Below are 21392 nucleotides of genomic sequence, written 5' to 3' on the forward strand. Positions count from 1 at the left end.
ATGTCCTGACACCTAAAAAGCTGTGTGTGCCTGAGGAAGAGCAGAGCACCCGTGGGACTAGACCCCAGTGAGAAGGAAGAGTGCAGAATGACTCAGCCGGAGAGGCACAGGAAAGAATACCAGCGGACAGAAGGAGAGGTGGGTAACTGGCTTCACATGGCAAGGGACTCTGCCTTATGATGTGCACAACTGGGGTAACTGAGCAAGGTAAATGAGTCCAGGTAGGAAAGGGTGAGCCAAGGTCGAGGGCTTTGTAGTGTACTGGGATAACTTCCTGAGTCTTCAGGGAGGATGGGCTTTGCTCCTATTTCTCATCTTAGCTCTTGCCCACCGTGTCTCCTGATCACACTAGTCAACCAGACATTCTTCCAGGCTGGGTATGTAACTGGGAGCATGCCACAGTAGATCCTTCTTTCAGATCCTTCTTTTCTTTCCTAAAACTGAGCTACTAGAAATTGTGTCTGACATCTAGCAGGTTTTTGGCAAATGTTAGTTTTCAATGGAAGAAGACTGCAGAGGAAAGAATTACCCCCATCTAAGAGTCAACTGAGACCACTGTTTACTTTAGGATGGTGCAAACATCCCCATACAGTCATTTTTCACTTTCAGTACAACATTCAATAATTAAGATATTCAGCAGTTCATTATAAAATGTAATAGTTTGGGTGTTACATGATTTTGCCTAACTACAGGCTAATGCAATTGCTCTGAGTACATTTAACATAGGTTAGACTGAGCTAAGAATTTTGCCAGGGTAAGTGCGTTAAGTTCATTTTCATTCATGTTTTTTTCAATTTATACTGGGTTTATGTGAGTTGTACAAAATCTGTATTTGTACAAAGTCTCTAAACAGGTAAAAATTCTATGTTCTGTTATTGAAAGCCTAGATCGTGGTGACATGTAGGGATAAGGGAAGTGGTGTCAGGAGGAAGCCCCAAGGTCTTCATGGTGTTGCATTTTCAGGCTTGAGCTCTGCACTTAAAATTTCTTTGAAAACTTGCGAAGCTAGCTATTACTGCTGTGGGCAGAACTGATAGTTGTGTATTTACTTTGCAAACTATTTGTAGAGCGGTGCTTCTTAAAAGTGTTTAATTTGCACAGTTTTTGTCAGAGAAATTTGTACATGACCCCGGGTATATAAAATGAGTGTACAAATAAAACATTTACTGATCGTGACCACAAAAAGTTTATTTTTAAAATAATTACTTGATATTAATATTATACAGTTTATTAAAGAAGAAAGCAATTCTGTACACTACTGACATGAGTGAAAGAATTAAGCCTCTGGGCTGTGGATAGGACTCAATGGTAGAGCATTTACCTAGATAGAGTATTTGAGGCTCTAGGCTCTATCTCCAGCACTGGAAAAAGAAAAGAAAATCATGATTGAATATTTGATTTGCAGGGTACAGTGCATCCTCACCATTTTTGGAGTTTATCAATATTTTGATTTTATGAATATCAGTGTTGAGAACAGTTTCCATAAACATGTAGTATAGAAAAATAGAATTATATTTGTGGCCATTTTATATATTGTCAAAAATTCTGTCCCAATGCCAAGCCAAAGTTCATTTAATTTGTTTTGTCAAGCACAAGTCAGCAACTTCAAGAGCAAATGTTAACCAAATATCTTAATACAATTAAAATCCAAAGTTATACTAGTTTCATATTTCCATTCTGAGAAACGTCAGTAAGAAAATATTAAAAGATTGTTTCCCATAATTAAAATATTCCATTCCTATAAGACCGGAAAACTTTGCATGAACAATAAAACCCCTACAATTCACAACATACAAAAGCTATAAATTGAGTCTGGGCTGAGGTGTTTTAGACAGCATTCACTGGCCTCCTGAGGAGTGTCAGCATGCACGGTGCATGCTGTGGATTTGCTAGAGTAACAATAAATTCCCATTAAGGAAAAACTTCTGCAGTCAAGGGACTAGAATCTCTGACCTGCATGAAGACTTAAGATTCCAGTCAGGCTAGGTCAATCATAAGGCCAAGCTGCCATCCCTAGGAAGGTTGGGTCACCTTAAGCCATGCTAAACGGATAGGTGGATCAACCTTCCCAGGGGTGGTACCTCGGCCATGGGACTGACCTTTAATGACATAATTTACTTTTCTCCCAGAATCCCTGCTGCTCCCATCACAGTAGCTTACTAGGCTATAGCCATGCAGCTTGGTAAGAAAGTGTGATTTGTCCCCTTTTTCTTTTCTAAGCAAGCTTCCTCTAATGCTTTCAGCTTTGTTACTGTCTCACTAAAGCTCCCTACCTCCACCATGTGGTTTCTTGGTCACCAGGTGTCCGACCTCCATGCTGGCTTAACCCACACCTATTTACTTTTTCCCTTCTCACCTCCAATCCAGGTAGCTGCCAAGATTTACTGGTTGCTGTCTTAGGGATTTTTCTTTTCAACACTAATAAAATTGTCCTCAAGCTTCCTTCTGAGTCCATTCTTAAGTTGTTTTATTAATGAAATTAAGAGCCTAAGGAGGGAAGTTCATTTTCCCCCATGCCACCTTCACAGCCACACAGTACATCACAGATGTACACTGGCAAAAGCAACTCTGATTTGTCATTTTTTTTATTTTGAATTCATTATTGGCAGTTGTACCTCCAGAAACCATTTGGTTTTGTGTTTTGATACAGGGTTTCCTTGTAGCACCAGTTGGCTTGAAACTCACCATGTGGACTAGGCTGGCCTCTTTCTCACAGACATCTGCCTGCATATCACCATCCTGGGTTCCAGAAACCTTTCGTTCTTGTCACATTTTTTTTTTCAGTTCCCGTATTCAGCTACATAACCCACAGTTTAAGAAGCTGTATTCAGAGGCTGGAGAGATAACTCAGCAGTTAAGAGCACTGGCTGTTCCTGCAGAAGATCCAGGTTCAAGTCCCAGCACCCACATGGCAGCTAACAACCATCTGTAACTTCAGTTCCAGGGGATCCAACACTGTCTTCTGACCTCGTCAAGCATTGTACTACATGGGTGCACTTACATACATGCAGCTAATACACTCATATGCATAAAATATGTCCTCTGACCTCGTCAAGCATTGTACAACATGGGTGCACTTACATACATGCAGCTAATACACTCATATGCATAAAATAAAAATAATAAAATACTGAAAAAGAAGCTGTGTTCAGACTGTAAGTTCTATAAAGGCAAGAACTGTGTCCATTCTCTCTAACACTTAAGACACTTTGTGAAACGCACCAGAGAAATACAAAAGGTTAGATTGATTATAGCCCTCATCTCTTCAAAACCTTCAGAGATTTCCAACTTGTCCTGATTGAAAATCGGTCCTCACAATAATTCAGGAGTCATCAGTGATGTAAACACCCACTGCCTGCCTGAATTCACCCTGGGACTTCTGTCCACTCACAACTCCCACTTGCTCTAGAATGGGAGCTGGTGGTTATAGTACATGGTAATTGAACTTAATGCCTGTAAATTTTCTATCAAATAACTAACTTTATATCATATGAATTTCAATTCAATATAAAAAACCTAGAATATCGATCTAGACTAACTCATTTTGAATTCTGGCTCTGTCATTTAGGTGTATAATTTTTGACATGGTCTTGGGCCTCCCTGTGACTCAGTTTCCTTTACAGTAATTTTTGTAGGAATACTTCTCAAGACAGACAAATAACGTGTAAAACCACAAAAAGAGCCCATTGCACATATAATAAGCAAAAATGTTGGGTTCATTTTTGTGACAGGACCTCACTGTGTAGGCCTGGGTGGCTTGAAACTTCCCTATGCAGAGTAAGCTGGCCTTAGACTCACTGAGATCTGCCTGCCTCTGCCTCCAGAGGGATTGTAGTCACATGGCACATACTTGATGCGCTCATTATTTTAAGGAAAATATGATCTTACAAACAGGAGAGAACAGAGTAGGAATCTTTCTTCAAAATGGCTGCTGTTCACAGTGTCTCTTAAATACCATCTTTCTTGAGTGGGAGAACAGAGAATGTTAGTCAAAATACTTCAGGACATGATTGACGCAGTTAAGGCCTAAAGACCTGTTGAAAAGTGGTAGGCTATGATCAGTGGGCTACCAAGGCATGTTAGGACTTCCAGAGTGCCTGGCCCGAACCTTTCCTTTCTCACTGGTCAGTGAGACCCACTTGTGCATGGAAGTAGCTAAATATCAACTTGCTTCAGACCTTTCCCGTACCTCCATTTCTTTACACTGTGAGTTGTTATGAAAGGATGCAAAGAGATAAAAAAGACAGATTTGTTTTTTCTGAAAAATATTTCTCTACAGCTGTTTTCTGTGGTGCTTTGGCAAACTGAGCAGTGTTAATATGGCAATCACAGGAGAATTGTTAAGATATGTGTCATGATAGCCACACTATTGAACATGAAACGATGAGGAAAAACTTCACTCCATATAGTGTTTTGCTGAAATTTGAAGAAACAGACTTAAGATTATGCTCTAGTTTTCCTAGACACGGTGCACTGTATTTAACACTAAATATTAAACTGATGAGTGTATATGTTGCGAATAAAATGAAAAGAATTTTAGTTGATGAATTTTCATTCATCTCACACTTACACATTTGGAGATATGGATGGCAGGTTGCATGGCTTAAGAGGTAGCATCATTCATCCATCTAGTCAGTCCAGGGCTATCACTCAGCATTCACCACAGTGCTTGACACAGTGACAGACTTTAGCAAAGAGTTCAGTACATAAAACAATAAAATGACTAGAGAATTAATAGCCATGTTGTAACGAGGCAAATATGATACAGAAAAACAATAGGAGGGGCTAGTTTATGTCAAATGGGCATAATAAATAGAAAGGCAGACCAGGGCAGGGAGGATCTGGAGTGTAGGTAATAGGATGGATAGGTCCTAGTGACCAGGGCTATTGTAGCAGTTCCCAAACCCAGGGGCGATTTTCTGAGTCGGAACATTTATGTTTCCAGAAACCTTTCACTGTTGTCAAATTTGTAAAAAACTTCACATTCAATTACAGGACCCACATTTTAAGAAGCTGTGTACAGAGGCTGGAGGGATGGCTCAGTGGTTAAAAGCACTGACTGCTCTTGAAGAAGATCCAGGTTCAATTCCCAGCACCCATATGACAGCTAACAACTGTCTGTGGCTCCATTTTCAGGGGATCCGACGCCCTCTTCTGAGCTCCATGGGCATTGAACGACATGGGTACACTTACATACATGCAAGCAGTGCACTCATACACATAAAATAATAATAAATAAAATATTTTTAAAAGCTGTGTACAGACTATAAGCTCTGTGAGAGCAAGAACTGTGTTCATTCCCTCTAGCACCTAACATATGTAGTGAAACAGACGGAAAAATACAGAAGATAAGATGGTCTGTTGATACCTGTCTGTGGATATTGTTGGTTGTCACAACTAGGGAACAAGTACTACTGACATCTAGTGGATAGATTCAGGGAAGTTGCTGAACATTAGAAATGCACAGGGCAGTTTCCACAGTTATGAGTTTCTGGTACAAAATGTTCAAGGTTTTGGAGCTGAGAAGGCTTAGGCTCCTGTGATAGCAGTAGGTCACCACTAAAGAAGATTAAAGTCATGTCTTAACCAACATGAGCTTATATCAACAGTGCATGAAAAGGAAAAATATGGGCAAATCAACAGTGCCCTCCCAAGTTTTCAGTTTTGGTAACTAGATGGAAGGCTGCCTCATTTTGAAATGAGTTGAGCTATCTTGTCATTTACAAACAGTGACTGGAGTTGCCTTCATGCATCTGAAGGTTACAGAAAAGATTTGAGCAAAAGACAAGATTTGAAAATCCTTGGCTTAAAAAATATTTAACCTCATAAAAATGCATGATGTCATCATACAAAAAAGTATAAAGATATAGCAAAAAAATCAGGGCTTTAATCCTAATTCAATCACACATTCCTAGGGGACTACAAAAGCTGCTTGATCTTTTGCTGTGAGTGACCTGAGCAATATTGTAAGTACCTTCAAGTGTACTCACCACGTTTAGAAAACAGAACATTTTTCCTTAGTTTACTGTATGTTATTCTGCTTTGTATGTAGTTATCTTCTAAAAATTCAGTATTTTAAGTAGATTGGTATTTAAACCATGCCACCAATCCTCCTAGGCTTGTAGAACGCTACGTGCCATTAATTGCTTTGTTACCAGATATGGTGTATGAATTTAAGCTTAAGATTTCAGAATGGCTATGTATGGTGGTACATGCCTTTAATCTTAGCACTTTGGAGACAGAGGCAGATGGATCTTTGTGAGATCAAGATTAGCCTGGTCTACATAATGGGTTTCAGGCCAGCTGAGTAGGGTTCCAGGGCCCTGTCTCCAAAAAACTGGACAGCTTTACTCTTAAGAGGGCACTGTTAAAAATTGTGAATCAACAGAGATTATCATACATTTTGGACAAAAAAGTAACTAGATGCATGCCCGCCTGAAAATATAGCACTTCTGAAAAGCGTAGCACAAATTAGCAACAGCTGATGATCGCTCATGAGGAACTCAGCACTGCAAGCCTGTGTGCATGAGCAGTGGAGAGAAGCATTTTAACAAGGAGATAAATTGCAGTGTTAAGCTTTATGAAATCCTATAGATGATACTGAAAAGTAACTTCTGTGCCATGTATTCTTTAAGATGCCTAATACAGAAAGTGAAGCTTCTGTCTAACACAACAGGAACTATTCACATGAACTATGCACATGAAAAGTAGCATAATTTCTTGAAATAATAATAGTTCAAATGGACCAGGAACTATCATCATACTATTAATTGGAACAGTATTGTCACTTTATGTTGCAACAGACAAAGCGTCGGTCACCATCATCTGGGGCATATTTACACTAGAAATATAGGCATGGACTCACTTAACCAAAATGTGCCTGGCACAAATGAACTGACATGTAGAGAGTAATAAAGGCTTTGGAAAGTTGTTCATACACAATAGCTCATCTAATGCTTCAGTAGTCCTTTTTGTTGTGATATATTATATGTTTCATATTTCATCCCACAGACTTGGAGAGTTTACATATTGACTAGGTTATGCAGAATAACAAATATTTTATAATTACATAACATGAAAAAAATGGTGAGTTGCCACTTCTTTACGACTGCTCAGAATACCTTTCCTACAAAAAGTCACTCTGGGATTCAGTAGCTTCGATCTGGGTATCCAGAACTTTTGGTTATCTGAGTTACTCTGGAAGAAGAGGAGATCTTGGAGGACCATGAGGGTCCCTTTCCTACCTTCTTTTTCACCTTCACGTGGACTATATGCCACTTCACATACACTGACTTGTCTATAAAGTCACATGATTCTTCCTCACAGAAAACCTACAGTCTGTGGTGGCCAAGGGAAGATGAAAATTACATATGAATAAGCACCCACAATCAACTAGATACACACACACACACACACACACACACACACACACACACACACACAAATCCTAAATAAAAAACAGGAAAATGGCTTAACAAACATTATTTAGAGTTTGCTCAGAAACAAACTTGATTCTAGCCCTTGGAACTTCAAGCACTGCAATGCACTACCTTATCTACTGATCCTTGGCTTTGGCTGTCCCAAGAAAAGACAGATGATTAAATGTACTTATTGTGTTTAACAATAGACCAATAGTTTTTGTATTTATTCCCACTTTAGGAAATATTAATGTCTTTTATCACCTACTTGTTGAGATTTGAAGTATCACTATCACACAAGCCTTCACAAACTCGCTAAATGATGTTAAATCCCTCCTTTGCTTCACACTGATCATATGAATTCCCATAATCAATTACATTGTTTCAAATGTTGGTGAATCCAACATTTCTTTTCTTCACTTTTCAAGTGAACCCAGGGCTTTGTACCTGCTAAGCAGAAGCTCTGTCACTGAACTGCACCCCCACAGTTCTTTAATGCTATGGATTTCATGATGGCAACAACCATAATCCTGTAGTATGTCCAAAGCTTAACACAATGTCTCACAGGAATTAGGCGCTCAATAAATATGTATTGTATGGATAGCTAGATGGAAGACTGACTAGGTGACTGACTGGATGGATGAGTGGATGGATGGATGGATGGGTGGATGGATGGATGAAGATTGTAGCTATTTTCTGAGTCAGATCGTGTCATTGTTTGATTCTGTCTGGTTTTAGAAATAGTCTAAAATAAGTTAAAGTTTACTTTTCTCCAATTTTCATTCAACATTCTTACTTTGATTTTTTTCCTCATTTGAGTAACATTGAGCAAGCCTCCTTTAAGACAGAAGCTTCACATTTCCACAGATAGCCACATATATCCTCATTTTTGTTCCTTCTTTCCATTGATAAGATCCGTCCCCAAATCCATACAAATACCTCTTCTTAGCTGAGTGTATGTTCTACTTCTCCATCTCTCATCCTGGATTATCAAGAACCACACACACCACTTGACCTATTAGCTTCCATCAGTGATATCACAGCCTCCTAGGAGGATTGAGGGTGTGTTTTCCTCATGATAGAATTTTCAGGGAGAAGCAATGTCAGCATATACAAGATATATTTGTTGAATACACCTTAAGATGCATTCTTTTTGTAATTATTTCCCATTCTAGGCTCATATAACTATATATCTATGGATGTTTTTCTTATGAATTAATTCAATTTAGATCAGCTTTCCCAAATCCTTACTTGAGGGGAAATGTCTATGAGATATTCATACAGAATCAGCATTTATATAGAACAGTCCCCACAAAACTCAAAAAAAATTAAGCCAACATGATCAACTGCTGATTTCCCCAGGGAAGTGTCCTTGTCCTTCTGCAGAGAAATAGTTTCCAAACCTACATTGTTAAAATAGCCTATTTCCAGTGTTCAAGTGTGATAGTCGAAAGAAATTAAGAAAAGCCGCGCGCCCGAAGCTGCTTCCTTCTCAGTTCTGCACTTGCAAATGGAACCAGTTTTCAAGACATTATCTCAGGTTCAAACAGGAAAAGAGTCGCTATCATCTTGGAAGACTGAAAGGTGTCCCTTTCTCTCCTTCTCCTCCTTTTCCTTTTCTTCATCCCTGTCAGAGTTAAAACGGGAACTCTGATACCTTCTGAAGTATTGCCTCCAAGAAGGTGGATTCTCATCAAGCGCTAGGACAGGCCACAGTCAGGCATCACTAAAACTCCCTAACAGGCCCACTAGGCTGTCATTCACAGTGGATAGCCAAGCTGCCTCTGCCTAGGGACCAGAAGTCTAGATTTGATTTGTCTTGAGGATACAAGATTTAACCCAGCAGCACAGCTCAAAGTTGTGGGAGAGGGAGCGTGCCTCTGTGTGTGTGTGTGTGTGTGTGTGTGTGTGTGTGTGTGCGCGCGCGTGCGCGCGTGAATGTGGTTGTGTGTGTGCGTGCGTGTGTGTATGTGTGTGTGTGTGTACACGCGCGCTCCTGTGTGAGGGTGTCTGGATTAGAGGGGTTGGGGCGGGCAGTAAGTAAAGGGTGGGGCTAGGAGGGGAGGAGGGAAACCGCCACTGAGACAGAAGCCGGAGTGTGGCCAGGATCCCAGTTAACCTGCTGGAGCTCATCCGGCTTGCTCAGAGCGCTGCATCAACTCCACCAGTTCCCTCTCCTTGGTTGTCTTCTTCTCGCCTTTCCTGTCCTTCCCATTCTGCACTCTCAACCCCAAAACACACACACACACACACACACACACACACACACACACACACTTTCGCATCGATCAGAGGACGAATGAGAGAGACGTTCCAGCAAATTGAGGTAACAACTTTCCTCAGCTCATCTCTGGGCTCCGGAAGCTGGAGTGTGCTCATCCTCCGCGGTCTGCGGCTCATGGAGGACCAGCAGTGATGGGCTAACGACCTGAGCGAGAACCCCCAGCAACTCAGCCTTGCAAGCCAGCTCCGCGTTCCCACGCCGGTTCTCTCCAGCTAGCTCCGCGGAAAGCGCTCCGGGTGCAGACCGGGAGCATCCAGGGAGAATGAGGCAGGGACCCAGCCCAAGTGGGGTGCATCTCTCGGACGTGCTGCCACTACTGTGTCTCGACATGAATTAAGACGCTTGGAAGATGGAGCGCCGCACAGTCCTTGACCAGCCCGGGCTTTGGACCAGGGACACCAGCTGGACACTCCTCTATTTCCTCTGCTACATCCTCCCTCAGACTTCCCCACAAGTACTCAGGATCGGTGAGTGAGCCCCGAAAGCGCTTCAGGCTGCAGGTTCCGGGGATCGTGTTCGCTTCCTGGGGTCTGCAAGGGTGCTGTGAGTGAGTCCGGGGCAAGGCAGCGCGCTCTGACGTGGGGACAGAAGCTGAGGGTGGTGGAGGTCAGTGCAGACCAGAGGCTCTGACACAAAGTCAAAGTCGCGTCCCTGCTTCCCTCGGGGCGGGTGCCGGGGGCTTCCCCTGGAGGTATGGGTGGTGGTTTTTTTCAATCTGGGCTCCAAGAATGCCAGCTATAGTGTGGGGATCCAGGCTCACTTGGGCTGGCTCCTACCCCAGGCTTGAGGTCGCGCGCAGCTGTGGCACTTGAGTTGTGCGCCAGGATGAGATCTACCACTGGACTTAGTGAATGCCCACCACTCCAGTAGTCCATGATACACACAAGCAAGTCAGAATCTCAGGAGTAGCATACCCCAGTCACTAGAACCATGAGATCATGCCAGAGTCTGTAAGCCTAAAGCCACTAAGTTTGCATCTCTATTGTGATCTTCTGCACCGAATCTACAAAGTCTGGAGGTGTTCAGAGGAGAGGGCTGAAGGTGCAAGGAGCTGGGGGCACAGTCAAAACACTAAACTTACACTCTTACCTACCCACCAATCACTCAATATCATCCTAAAACCCAATCCAAGTAATTCCCTGGGAAGAGTCTAAGCTTTGATATCCAAAGACATTAAACAGAGCCCGGGGTGGCACAGAGAAAACTAAAGGTAAACATTACTCACTGAAGGCCACTGTGGACTCCTGTACTGGGACCCAACAGCCCCTACTACAGTGATTTGTCCTGTGGTGGCTCTGAGCAGTTTTCAGGCTCTGAGTGTTGGGGAAGCTCTAAACCTTTCCTTTCAAACTAATGCCAGGTTCTGTACTTTCTCAGAGACAGTCATAGGGAGAGCCACAGGTGAGGTGTTGATGCCATGTAGGTCTCCTAACATCCCCCACCTCCACTTAGCAAAACTGAAGCCCAGAACCCTGAGGCTTCTAACTCTCACTCTTCCTAGGAACTGACAGAATGAAAAAAGACTTTGCTAAGCACTTCACAGCCAGGGTCCTGAGCATCTCAGGTTTCTCAGTAACTCCACTAATTCTGACCTTCAAAAATCAGAATCTAGTGTTTTCTGGTTGCTTTTATCACTGAACATGCTTTTATCACCCCCAAATAAAAGACATTTTGTGGCATTTTCTCTAGGTATGTGGGGTCCAGTTCTCAAGGAAAGAAAAAAAATTCCCAATCCTAACCTTTCATACTTTCTCTAGATTATAGAGAAAGACAATATGCATTTATTGGGCAGTTTACTCTCTGGAGTAATACATAGTCAAAGTATTATTTAGGAATCATGACTACTTTTAACTGAAAAACCTTTACCTGAGTAAAGATCAATCTTGGACTTCTGGATGCAATCAAATGTGCTTAGTTTAGTAAAACAACAACTTGTGAACAGTACAAAGTAACAAGCATATGTTACAATCTCCAGTGCTTATTAATGTGATTGATGTTTTCTTTGTGTTATTAATTTTGAAAAAGACAGATTTAGAGATGCCGAAAATAGTCATGTCAGCCAATAACCCTCACTCCGCTGCACAACACACTTAATGTGTCACTTTCCCTTCTTACATGACCAAGCTCTTAAACAATTAAAGGGCAGGGGTGGAAAAGAATGCTTTAAGATGTATTTGTTCACAAGTCTGAGTATTTATTCAAACCCTAAGCAGTTATAACCAATCATTTGAAAGCAGCTTTCAAAGTGACAAAAACCAACCTGACTCACTGACCTTAAAATACATGCTACAAGATAATGAGGTTTGTTTCCTTTAAATGAGAGCGAGAGTGCATGAAGTGAAATTTGCAGCACAAGTTTCTCCCTCCTAATGCTCTGTGTGACCTGTGTTTGCCATGGGCAGTAACGTCCTCTATGTACCTAAGGACCTACACATACTTTTAAATGGAGAGTTCAGCACAGAAAACCAGCTTTAGCTCAGAGGAAACCTGCCTTTTACAGTGTGTTTCTTGTGTCAGTCAAGCCCAACACTCAATATAAAATATCGAAGGAGCAAGAAACTAAACAAAACTTTGTGTGTGAAGAGAATTAAACTTTTTCCTTTTCATCTCCTGTCCTTTCCCTTTTAACAAACTACCAAGTATCCAACCACTAACAAATGGGGACTTCTGGTCATCAACTTACAAGCTTGTTCAGTAACTTGAAATATCAAATATCCTGAAGTAAAGTTCAGCATAAACAACAGACACTCAGTGTTGTATTTTTAGGGAGAAGGCACTTGAATGATAGAATGAATTGATCACTGGTCTCCCGCTTTGCTAGGGTAACTGCTGACACTCCAACCACCAAGAAACTACTAAAACTTACATAAAATTCATGCATACTGTCTGTGAAGTGGCTGGTACTCTAGCATATGTCGTGGACATATCTTAGGATGCAGTTGTATGATAAATAATATTCTGTGAAAGCTTTAAACTACAAAGGGGAGTCCATAGAGTGTGGTGCTCTAAACCTTGCTATTAAATTGAACTCATTTACTACCAGCTCACTTAGAAGAAACATAGTCGTGTGCTGGGAATTTTGTGCAGTTGCTAAGGTAAATTCCGTGTTTGTGTGTGTGTGTGTGTGTGTGTGTGTGTGTGCTTGCATGTGTGCATGTGTAGGGTAAATTCCGTGTTTGTGTGTGTGTGTGTGTGTGTGTGTGTGTGTGTGTGTGTGCTTGCATGTGTGCATGTGTGTATGTTTGCATATATGTTTCAGCAAACAGTTAGCTATCATGGACATTGAGTTGGCTTGTGAATCTTACCATGATGGGCAATCTCTAAAATAGTCGATTTATTACTAATTGTCATGGCACAGTATAGGCAATCTTAGAAGACAGTAGCCCACTATCATTAATGGTAAAAAAAAAAATACGCTGACTGTGCATATGCAACTTCTAAAGCAGAAAATTCCTATTTATACTAAGATGAGAAAGAGATATTTAACAGTATGTTTTATGCATCATTTCAATATACACAGTCATAACAATGATGGGAAAGCATAGGACTGAAAGTGAATTGATGGGTCTCCAGGCATTCTGAAGTAAGACCTAGTGTGAGGAGCATAGACTTGGAGGCACTTGCCCTTAATAAGACACTCAGAAGGCTGGATCTCTGTGAGTTTGAGGCCAGCCTGGTCTACACAGCTGAGTTCCAGGCCAGCCAGGGCTACATAGTGAGACCCTGTCTCAACAAACAAACAAACAAACAAAATGAAGTGTAGGCTTGAATCCTACCTTCATGGTTGCTGGAGATACATATAGATAGAAGATAGATAGATAGATAGATAGATAGATAGATAGATAGATAGAGTGAAAGTTGTCCAATTTCAGCAGTCCTTTGTATTTGTATCTGAAAAATGAAATTAAAGCTATAGGAAGCTTCATAGTTTCATTGATAAAAATTAACAGAAACAGAATAGGAAACATAAAATTAAATGTCTTTGAAGAGTAGCTGGATGTTAGTTGTACTATTGCTGCTGTTTATTTTTAACTTAATTATTATTATTTTCTTTATGACCAGAAATTTAAAGTTTAGTGGGGTCTATTTTTATATGGGATTTAGTACCTCTGAGTCTAAATTATTTTGCTCAGAAGTATCAACATTAGCATCTGCCTTTTCTATTTCATGGAAGACAGTCAAAAATAGTTCTGTAACTTACTAATAAAGCAAATATAACATTATGTAGCATATTATATTATTAAATATCCTGTATAAAAAGAGAACTGGGAATATTTATATGAAGAGGTAGAAAGCTTTGTGGCAATGTAATTGTTCAAATGGCTACATTTCCTTTTAAGATGGTCAAATAATTTAATGTCAAAAATTTATGTTCACCATAGTGTCATTTTAAAAAGTCTTTAACACAAAAATGCCTGAAGTTTCAATTTACGTTTGTATTTCTGTATTTTTGCTTCTGTATATAACAACCTGTCTTTATTCTCTAAGCCCTTGATTCTTAAATTCAATATAAGTCTACTGAGTTCTTACCTCTCTACAAAGAGCAACTCACAATTCTCGGTAGAAGAAATCCAACAGGTAACAAAAAGGCCAGTCACACACATCCCTTGAAGCACATGTTGGTGATTTAAAGTGTTATTATTGTAGTTTTATCAAATGTCTTTCTGTTAAATATCGTTCTTGGAGAGTTTTTAGTCAATGTACCACCATTTATCTGCTCTGACAATGGTGTAGTCAGGAGGGCTTATGTTAAGATCCCCAGAGTGCAGAGATTGTAGACAGTGACAATTCATTTGGCCAAATGTCGAGCAGAAATTCAGAGAATTGTTTCTGTTTAGGAAGATCTGCTTGGTTTAAAGTAGATTCATACTAAGAGAGGTATGTTCCCAACTGGTCCTTGAAAGGTCCGTGAAAGGATGAGACAGCTCCTGCAAATCAGAGGATCACTTGCTCTAGGAGTCTACCCAATCACTCCATTTTCAAACCAATATTGATTTTACAGGCCTGAAGTTAACACCATGTGCACCTCAACTTTAACTTCTTGTGTTTGGTTTGTGACCCCAAGTTTGCATTGAGAAAAAGTATGATTTGGTGACTTTGTCAAAATTCAACTGTTGATTGTTAGAAATGTGGGAACATGAAGTTAACTCCTGTTGTCAAGTTTTAAGTACCTTGCCTTAAATTCCCATATACTCTGTGTTTATTTGTGGTTGCTCTTACACGTCTGTCTATACTACCCTACAATCCAATTTAAGAGAAATAAACTTTTACTTTTAGTAATTTAGAGGTAACTGAAAGTAAGTATGGTCTATATTTGATGCAGTAAAAACCAAGGAAAACTGTTCTCCTTGGAAATTTTCAACACAATCCAATTGCAGTGGAGTGTGCTACGTGTGCCTAGAAAGTATCCTTAAAACTCATTGCACAGTTAGTTGAAGTGGTTCTAAGGAACATTGATAGAAGAAGTGGAAACATCCCCAGAGCCTTCTAATCCTCTTTGATTTTGTTGATTATCCATATACTGCAGAAAATGTTATCTAATCTGTGTCCTGAAATTTCATGAAATCTATTTGGAACAGAAGATAGAATAATAAATCCAAGGGTTTATGTGAAGGAGCTTTATGTGTCTGGCTGTCTTTTTGAAACTGATCTAACTCCAGAAGATCATGTACAAAACATAGACTTGAGGTAAAGGTAAAATGTAATAACATCCATAAAAATGTGCACCATACTGTAGAACTTAATGATGACAACTCGTTCACATTCTCTAGTGATGAGCAGGCAGGCAATCTAGAAGGATCTATTTCTCTGACCAAGTATGGGGACATGCCTTGTAGGGAGATTATGGAATATATTTGGTACGTTACAGAATGATTGAAGTCTTACAAGAAAAGAAAATAAGCAAACACATACATTTTTCTATTTACTCTTGAATCTCACCAATCTGTATCATTAGAAGGTTGTTTTTCAATTATTGATGGCTTTTTTCTATTCCCTGAAAAACTTTGCATGTGTCAGAACACACATGGCCACATGCTCTGCTCCTTAAGTCTAATTCAGTTTCTACCTATCTTATATCAAAACATTTTAAGAAAGACTTTGAAGGAGATTTAGAAGTTAATTAATACTTATTGCTGCAGATTATCAAGGTTTTTAATGTTATTACAGGGTTAGAGAGAAGGCTCAGTGGTTAAGGGCACTGGCTGTTCTTGCAGAGGACCTGGATTCAGTTCCCAGCACCCACCTATCTAACAACCACCCTTACAGTTCCATGGGATCTGCTCCCCTCTTCTGGCTTCCAGGGGCATTGCATGCATAGGTGTGCTTACATACGTGCAGGGAACACACTCATACATGTGAAATAAAAATGAATAAAATGAATAAAAATAAAAATAAAAATGTTATTATCTTATTCATGTGTATCTGGTGGGTTGAGGGGAGCATACACGAGGCATGGCATGTCTGAGGAGGTCAGAGGATGACATTCAGGAAGAGTCTGTTCTCTTTTATTCCGTGTGGGTCCCAGGATCAAATCAAGTCATAAAGTGGAGCCTTCTTGCTAGCCACAAGGTGAAGAAAATTTAAAGCACATTTAACCCACCTATTCTAAACTTGTATCAGTACTCACTTAAAATCAAACTGAAGTGATTTTCCTATTCTTTTTTTCCAACTTATTATTAGGATTATGGTAAATAGAAATTTGTATTAGATTTAAATCTTCTCTATCCAGGAATATAATTTGTGATAACTAAAAAGCATCTCTATCTTTATAGTTCAACCTACTCATTTAATAAATATATATGATTTTTTCAATAATAATTCTCATGGTGAAAAGGAAATATTCTAATTTAAAGGAATATATTTCAATGACATTGACTTCGTGGTTTTCCTGTCTTGATTTTCCCTGCAATTGTTTTCTATCAAACTTGAAAACTACCACTTTCTGATATCAACACTCATATTACAATAACAAATCAAATGAAAGCATGACTAAGTAGAGGAAGGAAGAAGTGAAGAGGTCAAAGCATTTGATTTGATAATTTCATTGGTAAACTAGTTAGATTTTTTTAAAGTCAAAGTTTTTATGATAACTTTCCCAAGTCACTCAGTTGTGTTCATTTCTTTTTGGTTTTATGGAAATTTTTGGGTTTTTCATAATGTATAACATTTTGTATATTATCGTATTAACATATTCATGAAATCTAAGATGGTACAATTAGAATTTTAAAAAATGGTATTGAATACACTCCTATTGCCTACAAATCAATTTCACAGAAACAGCTTGAAAACACTTCTTTAATTGTAAATTATTGTATATTTTGGCACATTGACTAACTAGTTAGATTTGAAAGATTAGGCCACATCACATCTTTTATTGAGAGTTACTAGTTATTACCAACTTGACTAGAGAAATAAAAAATATATAAGCCAAATAAAACAACATACAAAAGCTTATTGATGCTTTTAAATTTTCTACCAAATAATGTTTCAAAAGTAGGTGACCATTTCTTTCAGGATGGGACTCTTGGTAGGTGAACCAGGTTCCAGTGGATGGACCCATGCTGAAGGACAAGTGGGGGCAAAAATTAGAGCCTATAGGCCTTCATATATATATATATATTGATAACTAAAAAGTATCTGTATATTTATAGTTCAGTCTACTCATTTAATATACATATGATTTTTTCAACAATAATTCTCATGGCAAAAAGGGAATATTCAAATTTAAAGGAATACTATATACATGTATATATAGTACACTATTACATTGGACAGGCAGAATAAGGGGAGGTATAGTGGATATGGGAGAGAATCTAAATATCATCCGATTATATTATATGAAAATCACAAAAATTCAATTAAGAAAGTAAATAATTATGTAGTAAGAAAAACATTGAATAAAGGACAGACCCTGACAACTTAGAAAAGAAAGTCAATATTTATACTTATAAAACTGTGTTTTATCTCATTAGTTTCAAATGCAAATTCAAACAATAAACAATTTTGCACATCAAAAAATAGTTGACAATGCAAAGCTTTATACTAGAGTTATCTGTTTGTTTTTATTTCAAATAAATCTGATGATTAATTGTTATTAATTTGGAGAGAGGAGTGTCATAATTTATTATTTTCATTTAAGAATGAAAAAGAGAATGGATTAAAGTAAATTATTTATTACACTGAGCAAATCCAAGAACAGATAATCTTAAAGCAGATCAACCATTTTATTTAGTGGCTGATTAAAACTCAGTCCATGCAGGGCCTATTGCATATACCAATGGACTTTCTGGCTCTGTCAACGAGAAGTCCTAAAACAATGACACCCCAGTAGCTCCTCAAATACCCAATGCTTAGGACTCCTCAGAGAAATGAATGATTCGAGGACTGTGGAAGGGAATAAGCACATTATTTGTGGAATATCTCCTGATGCCAGAAAAAGAGATGCTCTCCAAAATTCCACTGATGAGTATGTTAAAGGAACACAAAAGCCAATTAGCTGATCTCTGTCGAGTCTAGCTTGTATAGATAAAGGATTAAATAAATAAATAGAGGGAAAAGAGGCAAATTTCCCAAGCAGAAGAAGGAAGCCATGGATGTCAGCATCATCACTGGTAAATCCTTGATGATATTTGTACTCAATGTGGTGTGCCGCAAATGGAACTTTACTTTCCTGCTCTTCCCCAACCTCAGATCCCCCACACTAATCACAATAAAATATTACACAAAAATCGGGAGAAGGAATTCCCACAGAATAGTAAACCAATACTCATTATAAGAATCAATGCCATGAAAAACAAGAAGAGCTTGGGAGCTATAACACACCTCAGAAAAACCTAAGAATAAAAGATTAAAATAAATAAATAAATAAAAATGTGATGTGATGCCCTGGGTGAGATCCAAGAGTATCAAATGTCATTAAACAAAAGCCAACCACTTTGAATAAAAGTCAGCATTCCTCAATAATAATGCACTGATAGTTGCTTCTTAATTTTAACAAATATATCATTGTGACTTAATGGTATGACTGACAGGAGAAATTGAATCAAGTGTATGAGAATTCTAGGAACTATTTTTCTCATTTTTTGTACAAATCAAAACTTCATTAACAACTAAAACCTGGAGGCTGGAATGCTGGTTTAGTGATTAAGAACACTGGCTGTTCTTGCAGAGGATTCTGTTTCAATTTTCAAAACGTACATGGTAGCTAACAACTCCAGTTTCAGGGGATCCACCACCCTCTTCTGGCTTCTATGAGCATTGTACTCATGGGCACACCTACAACCATGCAGGAAAACACTCAGACACATAAAATTAAAATAAATAAATAAACATCTTTTTAAAAAGAATTTAAATCTGTTAAAAAATAAAAGTCTTAAACCATGTGAGGGCTCCTGCTATTTCTTCCTTTACAATACCCCAGGATCTGTAACTAATTGCATAGAGAGGAATAGAGAAAATAAATCATATTCTATAAAGTATGTTATATAATTAATTCCCAAGAATATCACTAAAATAAAAATAACAACATTTAATGTTAGAAAACCATTGAAGTAAACTTTGTATAAAAATTACTACATACAAAAACATGATGGCTATGTGTCTTCCTTAAAATTCTGAAAAGCATTTATGGAAAATCAGGCATTAGCTATTTCAATCCATTAACATCTTGGTTTTCAGCTATTATATGCGTTTTACAGTTAATTAAATGTCATTTAACTTTGAATATCGATTCAGACATTGCAACATACTCTATTAAAGACATTAAGTGCTTATGTGCTTGAATAAAAACTTATAGCAATCTCTTTGCGAGAATTCCTTTCTTAGCAAAATAGTTTAAATATGCCTTTAAAAATCAATACCTAATTCCCAGAGCCGATAAAGTACTTCATAATTCAAATTGGAAAAGAATGGTTAAAGTCTAGGCTACGGTTCTTTAAAATGAGAACTCAATTGCAACTTTTAAGGTTCAAATTTAATAATAGTTTATTTTATTTCTGTGTGTCAATGTGTATGAGAGCATTCATGGGCATGTGTGTGCCTGTGTGTGGAGGCCAGATTGTCCCTCAAGTGTAAGTGACCTTGCTTTTTGTTTGTTTATTTGTTTGTTTTGAGATAGTTTCTCATTGAAGACTAAAGGGCAAGGAAGCCACAGATCTGTCTGCACCTCCCTAGCCTTCAAATTACAAGTATCAAGTGTCTGCCATCATGGGTTTTTTATTATGGGGTCTATATTGAACTCATGTCCTCATATTTACCTAATAAACATTATAACAACTGATCAGTCGCCCCAGTCACATTCAAATTCTAAAACACTGGATTACATGTATTGACAATATATAAATACCAGTTGCATTCTGGTGACCCTATGTTTTTATTGTAAATGATGTGACTATACTTCATCTCCCACCAATGGGTTACTGAAGAAAACCATCTTTGAAGTCATAAAGGCAGTATTTGCCTTTTGAATCCTGGGCAGTGTGTATACTTTTTGTTCTCAGAATATATTTGAACCCAAAGCTGTTTCTATACATACTCACTGAATTGTCAAAAACCTTTCTAAACCATTGTAAATGTTCAGCCATAGGAATGGATAAGAAAAGAACCATAAAGACTTAAAAATGAAGATTCCCCTAAATACCATCTTTTCAGTGAAATTCATGCATTAAGATAGAAAATGCTTCCAAAACAGTAAAGGCCCTTTGTATGATTTCACGTATCTTGGATTAGAGTTGTGTGTAGTTTCTTTCTTAGTCATAAATGAGAATTTACAGTAAATGCAGACTGAGGAAACCTGTTCATTTTGCTAAGTCCGTGGATTAGAGACATTTCTTTATTTTGATTCTTGTCACTATTGTCCAGTTTAAACATGACTGACTAAAGGGAGCATTCTGCAGATCCTAGGTGACCGAAGCCATCATTTCCATGCAGATTGGCAGAGTGAAACCCTCTGCCGTGAGAGTTCTTCCAGCTCTGAGAGCTCCTTGCTTGCTTTTGTCACAAAGCCTTTGAATAAAGTTGCTCCCTCATCTATCAATCTGGTTGCAGCTGGTGGTGAAATGGGGCATGGGTGTACACTTAACCTCTTCCAGATCTGTGTTCTATTGTATTTGAGATAGAGTGAGATGCTGCTGCAAGAAAACAGGCAGTTATGATAGGCCTACCGTTGATAGTAACAGCAAGCATGTGCACTGGGGTAATTTTTCTTTTAAATTTAATTTGGCACACAAGTCCATACTTCCACTGGGTCCCCATGAAAGTCCTTGCTTTTGATTGAAAATGTACAATATTACAAATATCTTTTCTCCTTTCTCTATAGGGATATTAAATATTCCTGACTTTAAGGAAGAACTATCCTCCAGGACATTCATGGGCATAAATTACCTGTTCTGATCCTGAGTGTTAACACTGACTTGCATTGCATTCTTGCCCACATCACTGCCTAGGGATCTGCCTGTCTCATCTTGCCATTACTTAGACTTAGAAACACATTCCATTCTCCATACGATCTTTCTCATGGGATGTTTTCCCAGTACCCTATTAGTGGTAATTCATGACCCAACTCCAAGTTATCTCTAGGTCCTGTTGATTATTCCAGAGCCTTTTCTAAGTATACTCTGACTCGGTCTCAGTATCCTAGAGGTACCTGAGTGTTAAAGGGTACCCCATGGTTCTTCACTCCCTGAGACCCA

General features: G+C 38.7%; 1 protein-coding gene across 6 annotated transcripts in view; it reads left to right on the plus strand.

Moving 5' to 3' along the window:
* Nucleotides 1-9489: 9489 nt before the first annotated feature.
* The window catches only part of Grik1 (glutamate ionotropic receptor kainate type subunit 1), a 429122-nt gene continuing 417219 nt past the window's right edge, over nt 9490-21392 (plus strand). For all 6 annotated transcript variants that reach the window (XM_008836016.2, XM_008836018.3, XM_008836017.1 and 3 more), the window contains exon 1: nt 9490-10169. In XM_008836016.2, the coding sequence (XP_008834238.1) occupies nt 10052-10169 (118 nt within the window). In that variant the 5' untranslated portion in view covers nt 9490-10051. The remainder of the gene's footprint in view (nt 10170-21392) is intronic.

This window comes from Nannospalax galili, unplaced genomic scaffold (assembly GCF_000622305.1).
Source record: "Nannospalax galili isolate Female #2095 unplaced genomic scaffold, S.galili_v1.0 scaffold136, whole genome shotgun sequence".
Taxonomy (NCBI): Eukaryota; Metazoa; Chordata; class Mammalia; order Rodentia; family Spalacidae; genus Nannospalax; species Nannospalax galili.